The 13932-nt window shown below is 47.9% G+C and overlaps 1 protein-coding gene across 2 annotated transcripts in view; it reads right to left on the reverse strand.

The window, feature by feature from the left end:
- xirp2a (xin actin binding repeat containing 2a) overlaps positions 1 to 13932 on the reverse strand; it is a 44610-nt gene that overhangs the window by 19079 nt on the left and 11599 nt on the right. Inside the window, exon 6 of one of the 2 annotated variants that reach the window (XM_078102154.1) lies at positions 7539 to 7635. In XM_078102154.1, coding sequence (XP_077958280.1) covers positions 7539 to 7635 — 97 coding nt within the window. Of the gene's footprint in view, positions 1 to 2938; positions 3150 to 7538; positions 7636 to 13932 lie in introns of those variants that run through there. The other variant, XM_078102163.1, reaches the window with a different exon arrangement.

The following is a 13932-nucleotide window of genomic DNA, read 5'->3' on the forward strand; positions in this document are numbered from 1 at the left end:
AAACAATCCACCACAAGCGCCGACGGGAAAACCAAATGCTCATTAATAGCAAAGCGCTACTACAGCACTCCACATGTCCCTGCAGATAGCCAATTAGAGAATACCACTAATTTTATATTTGACTCCTCCGTGCTACAAAGCATCATTAGGCAACATTAAGGCGCAGTGTACGCCCACACCGGACCTTTTGGCTCACAGTACGCTCTCTGTCAGCACGGGAAGCGCCGCCGCGGGGTGATAACGCGCCCTAAATAGAAACGATTCTCATTATGAGCTCTCGCTCCAACCTTTGACACTTTCAACAGCCTGCTCCGTGTTGCGTTTTTCTACTCCATTAGTTTCTCCACGTGTACGCGAGCTCAGAGAGAGTTCTACTTCAAACGTTCGAAGGCTTCTTAATTAAGATGCATCTGGATGGAGCTGCTTGTTGCTGCGAGAGGGAAGAGATTAGAGGCAGATTCTGTGATTAGCGGCGTAGCACATGCTGTTCAATGAGTGTAAGCGCTTCTCTTAGTCCCCTTATATGACTACACTAGCTAGATTTAGCCTCATGCTGGTGGCCTTGTAGTCTAAATGTAGAAGTCTACCACCATTCTTTGCGCCATCAACCAATAAAGTTGTGTAACTGTAGGAGCTGTTGGCTCTGGAAACGTTTTCTATTGCCAATTAAGCTTCCCTTTGAAAATAATGGGACTCGTAGTTGTATGTATTTTTACTTTGCAACTTATTAGCGTGGAGAAGTCATCTGATTTCCTTCAACCTGCTGTCCAAGTCCACAAAAGACGGGTCGTTATCAGACAGTTAGTGACGAGTGTGAACTTACTGGTCCATTAGCCACGGATGTTGTATCACGCGTCAGTTAGCTCATTAAATCGGGCCTTTTTTCTTCCGTCAACAACCCGGAAGAAGAGACATATTGTAGAATCCCAATATCAAACTATTAGCAGTGGGAAAGGGCACAAGAGCAGAGGAAACGGTGGGAGACGAAGGTAACTGAAGTTCTAGAATGTTCCTTAGGGGACTACGTGTTAGCGGTTAGCTCGCCGGCTACGGTTGTTTACCAACCGGCCCTGAAAATGTGTCATAGATGCCAATTTAGGTCAGAGTTTTCCCAGCTGACCCTTGGAGAGTTCCTGGTGGACTAAACTCACAGCTGACAGTGACAACGTTGTGTTTCTGTTGTTTGCAACATAACTTTCGTTATTACCTCATTATTTTGGCCCTTTTAAATGGAAGGTGAATCATTCACAATGTGGAGCACTTGGTGTTTTTGGCTGCTTTTTTATTAGTAGTCACCAGGCTTCTGAAAAAATATTTTGTAACAAAGCAGGGATGAATTTAGCGATGCCACTTACTGGCAGGACCTTAATTCAGACGCAACTGACTCCAGCACCGTCCCCCCCCCCCCACGCTTTTAGCCCGCTGCCTCGTCCGGCATGTTGCTGTAACCGATAACCCGTCAGAAAATAGGCTGCCTGAGACGGCAGCGTCTGAAAATAAACACGGGGCAACATATTTATGTGCGCCGAAAATAAAATAAAAATCCATCACCTGAGGCTGACGTGTCCCCTAAACGCGAGGATAATGCCCTCATCCGTCAGCCGGGACAAACGTCCACGTCACGTCACTCCTGAGAGGGGAATGCCGTATGCAAAGCTGCCATAGCGGGGGGGTGAGGTAACCAGGGAGGAGGGGGCGCTGACGGGAGCAAAAAAAATAATAGACCCAGGCTTTTTATAACCCGGCTCCGTCTGCAGCGTCACGGTTGCAGGGAGATTTGTGTGGGGGGGGAGACAAAGTTAAGGCAACATTGAAAGAACTTTTAATAAGATATGAGATGTTTTCTAAGACTTGAAAGGCCTCAGTCTCTCCACGCAGCTGCCAATTACTACTGGCGCCAACGGATGTTTAATTAGCATTAATAATAGCTTCCGCACTGCTTCAGATACCCCAATATAACGAGGGCTTTCTATGGTGTGATATTGATATTGCAAAGAAAACATGTTTCCTTTCTATTTTTCATAGACGGCACATTGAGCTTTTTTCTTCCTCCCAGAGCATCGGCTACTTGTCTCAAGGGATGGCACCCGGGAAGAGGGGGGAGGAGGGGGTAATGCTGGGGTGAGGCCGAAAGTTAAGAGGCGAAGGACGGCTAAGAGACAACCGGGGGGAGCGGGAGGGATGGGGGGGGGGGGGGGGGGGTAGTGTTCCAGGGGAAAGAGAAAGGGGGGAAATAACTGACGGGGTACTTTTTATGGTGCGGCAGCGTGGCCCAGAGATCGAGGCCGTGACCCAACCACAGAGGGGTCACCCCCCCAGTTTTGCGTTCACTACTTACTGCCCAGAGCTTGTGTCAGCGGAGGGTTTTGAGCGGAGCACGACGGAGCTTCACTAATTGAAATGTCAGCCGCTGCGGGCGATTTTCTCCGACGCCGATGAGACGCAAACAGGCGCAATAAGTGAGCTGTCAAATCTATCAGAATAACATCTTTACATGGAATCCGCGGCGGCCTCAGGCGCTTCCTTATGCTAAGCTAAGCACTCCGTCTCCCATTTGCCACTCTTCAAGAGCATCCCGGATCGGATCGCTGCCGGTCGTGTCTGGTGGAAGGAAACAGGAAGGGCCCATGCATCTTTTATGACGGTGTACAAAATCCTAGCGGAGACTCGACGCGCTTGTTGCACCAGCACAAAAAAAAACAGCCTTCAGTACTTCATCTCGTTTCCCACTCTCACCGAGGACGCCTCATGCTGGCGCTGCCTGCGGCGCGTCAAACACGATTCATTATCTGCTAAAATGTCATCCACCATCTCCAATTTGTCTCCTGCCACTTTGTGCCCGGGTGGATACCCCCCCCCTCCGACCCCCCTCCAAAAGTAGCTGCGCCGACAAGAGGCCTCGCGTCGATACGAGAGCCGGCCTGGAAAGATAACCTACCTTTTTTATTTTTTTTCTAAACCCTGTAGGTCGAACAGCGAAAGACAATCCAATGGAGGGAGGCCTCGGATCAGCAGGACACGGCGCCCGGCGTTGACCCCGACGCGGAAGGCAAATCCTACGCAGAGACGGACAGCGCGGCTCGGAGACCAGCTCCAGCAGTGTGCTCGGCAGCTCAGTGAGGCGTCCAGCGACAGCTGTTTTTATTTTAGAAGTCCCCTTGGTAAATAAATAGGAGTGACTCGGGGGGAGGGAGGCGGGCGGTGGATGTGGGCCGGCCTTTTTTTAGACGCAAGCATCGAGGTACCCGACATGCCCGGAGCCTTATGTCACAGGAGTCATATGGACACAGAGGTCCCACGCCGTGAGACACTCGCCACATCCGTCAATATTTTTGCAGCCGGGAGCGGGTAGACGTTTGGCATTTGGAGTCAGCGCTCGTTACCGCGGTAACTGCCGCGGCGCTTCGCGACCCGGGACGCTCAACAGGCGACATTCGCACGCGATCACCCGGCTGCAGGCAGATATGTGAAACCCTGATTCTCTTTGGAGAATAGTTCCACGTCATCGGAGAACCTGCCTATTCCCTGTGTTGGTGGTAGAGCCAGGAAGGGATTAGCCTAGCTTAGCATAAAAGGAAGGCGGAAGCAAAGTCTGCCTGCCGTCCACTGCACAACCTCATACAGGAAGTTACATCACTGTTCGTCCGCTAAGCGCAGGAAGTCACGGTCGACAAGACTTCCAGCACATCACTATATATATTATACGATATTTGTAGTTCCACTACTTGACTATTTTTGAACTTTGGTGAGAGCCAATTAAGCTGTTCTCCACTTTCTGCTAAGGCGAGCAGCTGCTAGCGCTTTCTTTATATCCAGCAGACGAGAGTTGACACAATCTTCCCGTCTGGATCAAAGCAGGGAAACAAAAAAGTCTTTGAATGCATGAAATAATGCTCAAATATTGCATTTCTCTAAATAGTTCAGTGCCCCAAATATATGACCTATAGCTTTAAAATAATTACTTTGTTTTTCAAAACTAGAAATATTTTCTTAAAATGACTTTTAGGTGAGGTTTTCTATTTTGTAAATTTAATAATAATAATTTAATAACCAAGTCATTGTTTTGAGATAGTGAATCATACGTTTCCTCTCAGAAATAGGCGACATGCTGCTGTGTAGGCCAGAGATACGTATTGTTTAATGTTCCGCCTGTAAAATCTAAAGACATCTTTAAACCTTTTCTTCTAGAGAAAGCTCCTCAGGTGGAAGCTGAGCTAGAAACCTCCAACAGTCGTATCGCAGGTGATCCGTTTAAGATGAGTGGAGGATTGTACCCTAATTCTTCTCCTTCTTCCTTCCGTCTTGGACGTACTTTGCCCTCAAGCAATGGCAAAGGTCCTCTTTGAAGCCAGTGACCGATCTCCAATCCCTCCTTACAGCACATTGTTTACGGCCTCTGGCAGCCGGACGCTGCACATCGACTGGCGAGCGGCGTGGCCATCAGCCTCCACAAGCTGCACTCTGCTGATAATCCCGCTGAAATTGCACATGGATTTCCTGTTCTTAACGTGACACACAAACACACTGCGGTGGAATACCTGATGAGGGGGCCGCCGAACGCCCCCGAGCTGAAGTCCAGAGTGAGCACACATTCAAATGAATTAAACTAAAACCCAAATTAACTTTCAGACTATAAAACGGTTGAATGCCAACGGAATTGTTAATTTGGCAAAGGGTTTCTGGCTTAAATAGTGATGTGCTAATCGATGCTAATGAGTCAAGGGGTATTTCATCCGTCTGTGGGAACAATGTCAATATATTGCTAATCCCTCCAAAAGTTTGAGTTTTTTTTGTTACGCTTCAATGGAAGCAAACGCGTCATCTGATAAATCATCTCCAGAAAACTCCCTCTCTATGTAGGTCGCCTTGTTTCTGTCACCAACAAAATGACCTTCTTACGTTGAAGGACTAACGGAAACATCAAGGAGAAAGTGTAAAAAGGGAATCTCTAGTTCACAGAAGGCGACGTCCCCTTAGACGGTCGGGTGAGCGATCCGTGTTTTACTTATTGACCTTCACAGGCGCTGGTGGGGGATTTCCACATGATCCACATAATGTCAAACCAGTCCATTGATGTGAGACACAAGTAGGAACTGAAAGATAACGGTAAATGGATTTCAGAGATTTTCTTCGTAGCCACATTTTCTGATAGAGAAATGCAAACAACTCAAGGGGAGGAATGTTGGGAGTCTAAAGTTGGCTATCTAAAGCTAACATTAGCTTATCATAAGATACTGGTAAGACCAGCAAAACCCCTGAATATATCAAGTCTGGCTCATGAGTTCTGCTCTTTCACTTACTGCATCGTCATCTGCAACAAGTGACTCAAGTCAAACGTTTGGACACAATTTCTTGATCAATTAAATGAGAAAGTGTGTTTAAACTGTACATTCAGAGCTTCATTCTGAAACCTCAATAGAGGCTTTTCGCTGTGAAACCAGGGGGCTTTAGTACGGCCCGAGTAACTGATTGGTAAGATCCATTCCATTGGTTTAATATTCCAAAGCCAGAGGGCCGTGTAATGAACATCGGACCGGTCCCGTGTTAACGCAGATGGAACAGCCAGCGGGCCGTGAGGAAATCTTCACTGGATCTGTGTACTGGATTCACCTTTGAATAGACTCACGTCTTATTAGATTACAAATGTGGAATTAAAAAGGCGGTTAATAATAGATCACGAAAGACCCTGTCAGTCAAAAGGAATGACAACCAGAAAATCTAATGCTCCCACTGATTGATTTTGGAATGATGACAATTTACCATTCATGCCAAACTATTATGTGTTCACCCGGAGGAGCCATTTAGAAGCCTCCCACCCGAACGCAACGCAGTCAAACCTCCATTTTTCACTTTCAAAACATCACACGCGTCGCCGTGCATTTGTGTCCCGTAAGGGGATCAAACCAAAGGCAACCTTTGTTTGTCCCGAGGATAATATTAAAAAGACAGTACCATTTGGCAGGCCTATCTAGGAAGAGATTAATTAAAACACAAAAACATATTTTGGCAAAATCTGGCTGCAATTGGCAGCGTGCGCGCACCCACTCAAGAATTCTCTCCGGGCGGCTGCGACGGGTTTGCTTCGGCTGCAGACGGATCCCAACGTAAATACACTTTAGAAACGATGCTATTTAACTCCCACCTCTCGCTCACAGAGGTGATTCTGCTGCAACACAAGAGGAAACAGGCACAGAGATTTAGAGGCCAGCTCTGCCTCGGTTTAAATCCCGGTTATTTAAACCGTTGAGGCTTTGCAGGGGGGGGGGGGCGGGGGTGTGTGGACGTGGACTCTTGACCCCCCCTCCCGGGGCGGATTCAGCGCCGTTGTCGCTGACAACTTGTCAGCGGAAGACAAAAGTCGGGATTGTCGAGAAGCTCCACTTTTAGACACGGCGCAGAGATTTAGGGACTCGCAGGGGGACGACGCGAAAGCCTGACAGATCTCAGGTGGAGATGGAGAGAATCTCCGTCTGTGTGTGCGAATACATATCGGGTGAGAGCACGCATGGCTGAGTTTACGAGCTCACGTGTGTGCGTGCATGTGGAAACATTCCTGTTAGCACCATTGATACCACTTTGAGGGCCGTCGGCTCGTCGCTCCTTCCCATTGACGTCTGCAGAGGCCCATTTCTCTCCTCGTCCCATCAAAACGTGAGCCTTAGGTTTCACTTAAGTTGGTTCCACCTGAGCTAAATGCCAACGCAGAGGGCTTCTGTCGATGCTTCATCCCGGGCCGCTGAACGCAGGAGTTAGCGTTTCCTTCGCTGAGCAATGAGCGACGTCCTCAGCTCACGCAGGCGATGCGTCACGCCGGTTACTGTCCTTTGCATTCAGCCTCTTTTATTTAGAAAAACATTAAAAAGGCGCATTTTGGATTATTGCGCTATAGAAAGACAAAATCTATCATTTAAAAGCCCAAAAGCACAGCCTGACAGAGCGGCTGCTGACTTGAATCCTTCTTGTAGGTTGAACATATAGTGGGAATTTAACATGTTTCACTTTATGCAGCGTGTAATGACATTTCGGTATTCCCAGAGTTTGAAGGGTGTTTAATCCCATTTTTGCTTTAACTATCCACCAGACTTTAGCTTGCCTTTGATCCTCCCCGGGTTAAAAATGGACTGTACCTGGCACCGTAAGCTCCATCTGTGGGTGCACCGCTATCAGCGGCGGCGGAACACAAACTAGAGGAAGCCACCGCGGCGGCGCTATCGCAGTAATGGAAGCCCGGTATCTAGCGAGCCGGCGGCTTCCCATTAAAAAAAATAACTGCCAGGCAGGTCGGCCTTATCTAACAATGAACTATCTGGTTCTCAAAAGCTGCGTCCTCCCAAATGTTTATCTCACAGAACAAATTGGAACACAGCATTGCATCAACCACGAGCGTTGTTTGCTTGACGGACCGCTGCAACCATGATGCAACGGAAGAGCTGTAGGCCTCAGCGCTTCGGATGTTGCATCAAAGCCGTCTGAAACTTTTTCCTTCCTTACAGATTCCCAAATGAAAAACAATGAGGGGGGGGGGGGGGGGTACTCACACAGAGCGGCCATGGTCCGACCTGTAGACGGGCTGGTGTGTGCGAGAATGCCAGAACTCCCTCTTTTGGACGAAGAAGGCTGGACGGCTGCTCCTTCCTGGTAGAGAGAGAGAGAGAGAGAGAGAGAGCTATCAGAGAAAACACCTGTGCTGTTCTCAACAGGGAGATGCAGAGGTGAAGCCGATACGGGTCATCAAAACCAGCCGCGCTGTGACCAAGTCTCCCGCTCACACTCGCCGATGCACACTGAAGTAGGAAAAATGATACAGCGAAGCGTCAAAGTGACATTTGAGCACCGAGTTCCTGTGAAACTGTCGTCTGGAGCTTCATGCACAAACGTTATATAACGCACATGTAAGAGTAAAGAGAGGCGACCTTGAACACACCGCGAGCAGCAGGCAGTGACTGGAAAGTTAGAGCAAACAGCGCTTGGTTACATTTTAATAGAGCCGCTCTAGCGAAGCTTCTATTGATGAAAAGGTGCACGAGTGGTAAACGGCTCGTCCTCGGTGCACGCGGACCGGTTGTTCCCCAAGAAGCATTTTGTCAGCCTTTGCAACACGCCTATTCACTTGCAAATCATCCCCGCGGGGAACAGACACACCTGAGTGTGTGTGTGTTTGTCTTCCGAAAGTGTGTTTCTCATTTACAAATCAAATGCATTCCCTGTAGCGCTTCTCCGCCAGCGCCTTGCAGCCCGGTAGTGTCAACAAACACGCATTAGCTCTGCATAAGCACCTGACACACACACACACACACACACACACCTGTCTGGTTTGGTTGGCCTCTCTCTGAGGAAGGTGTCAACCATCATTTCAGAAATGCGCCAAAAAGGACCAAACATTGTCCTCGAAAATCCCGTTTTGCAAATTGCCCGAAAGACACACGGCCCTCTGGACACTTTCCTGCGGTATTTCTGGGGCAGTCGGGGGAAGGCGAGCATAATATTTTTCTGTTTTGTCACTATTCTCCCTCTCGGGCAGCGTTCGCATCGAATGAAGCTCAAATGGGTGAGCAGCGAGGAGCGGCAGCACGCCGCCCCCGCTAAGCGCGGCTCCCCGCCGCTCCCTGTTTGACTGGCAATATTGAAGGGGAGCGCTTTAAGTCCACGCTCGGAGGTTACTTTGCTCAGGGGATGATTAAGTGCACTAGCGGGTGTGGATGTTTCACGGCCGAGTGTGAGAGAAGTGTGTGTGTGTGTGTGTGTGTGTGTTTGTGTTTGCGGGCGGCTCTGAGGTTCATTACAGCCGCTCGCGGGAGCGAATGCTTCTGAAGGAAAAGCCATTAAAAGGATTGAAACATTTATCTCCCTTTGGTTGTCTGATGGGCTTGTTTACACCTCACTTAAAGCCAATGTTAGTAGTAAATTATGCATCTTGTACTTGAAGTACAGGAAAAGCGGTTTGAAAGATCTTTTCAGTTGGGTCAGAGCAAACGGAACAACGCTGAATCTCACGGAAGAAATTGTCAGCACGTTCATTCGGTAGGGGGTTTAAAAGGAGAGGACCTTTTTGACGGACACGGTAAACTAACGAGGCAGGTAGTGATTATCATCCTAATCAGCTTCAAGCGATGTGCTTGTTGGGTCACTGAACCCCACACACATCCAATGTCGGGGTTGACAAATCGCACACACACACACACACACACACACACACTTCACACGGCTTGAACTCCCCTCTCAAGCTCACACAACACAAGTGAAACACCAGAAATGTCCTCGAAATGTGCGTTCCTTCATTTGAACATCTCAACCCTCTCAATTGGATTTGGCTTAACGTGCGAAGCCACACACACACACACACACACACACACTTAAAAGTAACACATGAGAAAAACAGAAAGGGCCCCGGGCCGGAACCCTGTGGCACACCCCAATGAAAATGTCTCCAAGCAGTCTCTAGCCACCATGAGTGAAAAAGGGGCCCAAACTCAGGATTTCTTCTCAGCAAATAGGTTGTAATTCACTCTATTAAATACATATTGAGCTCAAAAGATTGATATTATCCAGCACCAATCTCCCACTGCAGGGTTTGGCACTGACGCAATACTGACATGACTAACCCAAAGTTTTTCAAAGCTAAATGAAGCTCTCCAATGTGTTTTAAGCTAATTATTTCACTGGCATGAATGATTTGTTGGGGGCAGTATTCCTAGAAAAATGTCATACAAAGGCAATTCTTTGCCAGCTTGATAATGTGAAGTTATTCAGCTGACAAGAAATATTCAACCTATTTACAAAGCCTGCCGAGGGCACAGAGACAGCTTCTGAGATCACAGTTCTCCTCTTACGGACACACCAGCCATTGTGCTTTATCTCAGATTAGCGTTTTCATTTTAAAACAAGTATCAAAAAACAGTATATTGATATAATAGACAAGCAAGGATTGGCTTTTGCTTTTATCCGTTGATTCTCATGACACTGATCGGAACTGGCTCTAAAAAGATAACGGTTTCACTTCTCCCCGGGTTATTTTCTGATATGAATCAAACCAATCAGAAGTGAGGACGGCAGTTACTCGCCGTCAGCGAGCGTTATCGAGCTCCCCGCCGTACGTTCTCTCAGGCGCACGCTGCTAGAGAGCGTGGTGATGGGAGGCGGTGGTTCGGTGGAGTTAAAAAGAGACGGCGCTTGGTGAAATGTGTCTAAGCGATGCCGGCCCCCGTAGAGACAGATAAGATAGATAAAAGAAAAGTAAACAACTTGCCGGATCCTCTTAAAAGAAGCTCAGCTGAATGAATCGCTTTTCATCTGGGGCCTTTTCATGCGTGATAGCCGCCTACATAGATGCCAGTCAGACCGTCGCTGGTGAAACCGTAGTAACAGAAATAGTACAGGGCCGGGCCCGGGGAGGCGACACCGCGGCCGATCTGGGAGCGCCGGCCGGTCCGCTCCTCTAACAAGCTGCGCTGCGTCTCGCGGTGCTCTAGTGACAAGCCGTGGGGGCGGCGAGGGTCTACGAGGAGAGCCGTTGACCTCTCGCTCTACTCTCAAATGTTCCCCGTCCGTCCTCCACCTCTCCGCTCCGGTTTAAAGTGTCGGGCCCAATGAATCTGGAAGTGAAAGTTCAAATGTTGTAATTTTCTCAATCCAAGTGGGATAATGTCAGGAAGTCCGTTTTTTGGACATGACGTGATGCTTTCTTCACCAGGATTGTGTGGGTTTAACTCCGACCACAGCTTTTTTAAGATAAAGTCAATCCCATCACGATTTCATTTCAATGGATCACTTAGCATTTGCTGAACCCAGGACAAAAATAAGTAGGCTCCTGCTTTGCGCAGTACAACTCCCACCTCACAAAGATCGACAGGATTTAAAATTACACTCAAGCGGCTAGAAACACAATTAATACATCTGCCTTTAGATATCGTTGGGAAAATAAAATCTGCCCACCAGTTAGTTTAATCTCTACAAAGTAGTAGTAGTAGTAGTAGTAGCCAGGCAACCCAAATTGATCATTTATTCTGCATTTGTCCTGCATGGTGCAGCACAGCTACTACCAATGGCCTGCTCTGTTTTGGTTCTCCATCAGTACTATTTAAATAACCAAGCTTTCGTCAATAGACGAATCTCATTATTCACATGACAGACATTTAAAAAAAGACAAGCCCCCAAAGGAAGGACAGTACACCACAATCAAAAGACGTTTGGATGCCGGAAGGATTCCCCACATGACAGATGAGGCGCAAGTGAGGTGCAAGTAGCAGTCGTCCTTATGCTAAGCTAAGGGGCTTTAGCATTTAGCTTCAGCATTATGAAATTGATCGGTGATGTCTAAAACAAGAGAGCGAATAAGTGGTGACATTTCTAATACAGCGATGACTAAAAGAGGAAACGTGAAGGCTCGTTTTTTCCACCTCGCCTGCCCTCCCGAGCCGTGGTGTCGTTGGAGAGCATCTCTCACCGCGTTCGTCGATCATCACAGTTATCACCGTGCCAAAAGTAAGAGGCGCTCCACATCTCTGCATGCGCCCGAGTACTGCAAATAGCTCGGAAATGGCTTCGAGTGCTTTTGTCAGTCAGCGAGGCAGCAGCAGCAGCTCAAATCGATAAGGTCGGCTGGTTCGATATCAGGTGTGACATTCTGGAGGAGAGAGGGCGCCCACCTCAACGGGAAGTGCTCCTCCAAACAGATCACATTTTTGGATCGCTTTCTTTTTCCCCTTTCCATCTCATTTTATTCCTGTAAGAATTAAGTAACATTAAAATATCTTTGCTTTGTCAGGGCTCATGTGGTACAAAGCAAGACGAAGATGTTCCTGAAGAATCACTAGTGGTTATTTACCTGTAATGTATTGGGAACGGTGTGTAAAAGACCGTGAGAGTTTAGCTCGTTTTGTTTCCCGATGTTTCCAAAGAAGAAGAATACCGCGGCTCACTTTGTGACGCCGGGTTTTTTTTTTGCAATCGGTCTTTTGACATTTCAATTCCCTCAAAAAGGTGAGAAAATTCACTCATCCAACCTGCACTTATCCACCGTGGAAGCTCGAGTAGGATTCTGAGAGCATCATTAAATGCCCCCGAAATCTTTTTCTTGTTGCTTTCCCATAACTGCCCCACAAGTGGGCCGTATAGAGTAGAATCGGCTCTTAGGAGACGTTTCAACAGCATCCATACACATAGCAAATTTGTGTTCCAGCATATTGGCTTGTATGCACAGTTGGCACCGCACCAAATGTATTTACCGCATTTAGCTGTTGGCCTCATCTCAATCAAGCTTTACTAAGAAATATACAACTCCAAGTAGGTCTACACGTTTTATTGTGGAAAAGAACCCATTTAATAGTTTTACTTTAATCATAGAGGTCCTTGAGGCCTATACAAACGCGCACACATGGTATTACTGCTTTCGGTTTCAATAAAGCTAATTGAAAGTCCCAGCCTGCACGGATTCAATCAAATCGGAGGTTTCTGCCGCGTTCGGAGGACAGGCATCACGAGGCAGCTGTGGTAGCTGCAGCTGGCCGTACGCCTCCATCAGTCAGCCGGTGGAAATCAACCGATGAGTGACTGAATGAACGCCAGAGTCGGATGCCTTTGTTGATTGCGCGAGGCAAGTGTCGGGGAGAAAGAGGCCCCTTATTGTGAGGAAAGAGATTGATGTGCGCGAAGAGCTCAAATCGTTTTTTTCGGCTGCACTGCAGCCCATTTCCATTCATTTAAACGCAGCTTACATTTACCCACGCCACGTTGAAATGTCTGCCGAAGTAATTCCTTTCTTAAATGTGTACTCACACTGACGTTTTAATCCAAAAGGTTGGGTTGTGTGAAGCCAAGGTTAAAGTCCGCGGATACAGTATCCCATCACAAAAGATGCATATCAATTCTTTAAGGGAGCAAAGAGTATTACTGTGACATCATTTCCTCTACTGAACGTCAGGTGATTGATGGTGAGACATTCAATTTGAGCTTAATGAAATAATAATTCAATTTCACAGGCCCTCTTTAAGCTCCACGTTCATTGTGATGGATTACCTGTGGTTGTGGCTCGATGTGCTCTGAGTGGCAGCGTACGAAACCAAAGCGCTGCACCGCCAACGGCAGCGAGCAGACCAGGAATGACATGAACACGCAAGGGGAATATTAAAAAACACCGGCTGCATGCTAATGCCAACGCGCTGATGTTTAGCAGGTACGACCGCTGTCATGTTTACCAGCTTATTGTCTAAGCGCCTGCAAATTAGCACCCAAACGTAGTAGTAGCATCCGTACCGCTGGAGGCATTTGGGCAAAAACCAAAGTAATGGTGAAATTTACATTTTTAAAAGTCAGGGAATCACTAAAATCAAAATAAGTGGCCGGGGGTTTGTTTAGAACTAGGCAGCAATCCATCCAGTCCACGTTGGGATATTTAACTTCGGTAGGACCCGGTGGGGACCACGTCTGTAAAAACCATCCTCTGCATCCGCAGAGCCGTGCTGCTAGTTTGACACCACTGGATCTGCAGCTCTGAAACGTCCTTTGTGGTTTGGTTCATATTTATGTATCCGAACCCAAAGTTGCGATTTGCAGCAGCTTGCAGCTCTGTGCCCGAGTCTACTGGACCGTCCCCGTCCTTCATCGACTGAAGACGCCGCTTTGTAAAATGTCCTCTAGTACAGCGAGCAGAGCGGTCAGCTGATCGGGTTGTTTTCGTTCGACGGTAATGGAAGACGCGTCGGCAGCAAACGTCCTGGAATGACGAGTTACTGGAACCGGTTGCGTCAGTGCGATGCCATCTTCTATACGAGGTGAGCGATACATCACAAAGAGTAAAAAGAACAAAGCCGTGCGGCGTCTGAAATAGGACGGCATTTGGCTCTCAGGGCTAATCGGTCGCCTTCGCCTGTCGCCGCCGCCTCCTCCTCCTCCTCGTCGGGGGCAACTGTGTGATCCATCATTTGAAGGTCGTCG

The sequence above is a fragment of the Gasterosteus aculeatus genome, chromosome 1, assembly GCF_964276395.1.
Source record: "Gasterosteus aculeatus chromosome 1, fGasAcu3.hap1.1, whole genome shotgun sequence".
Lineage (NCBI taxonomy): Eukaryota > Metazoa > Chordata > Actinopteri > Perciformes > Gasterosteidae > Gasterosteus > Gasterosteus aculeatus.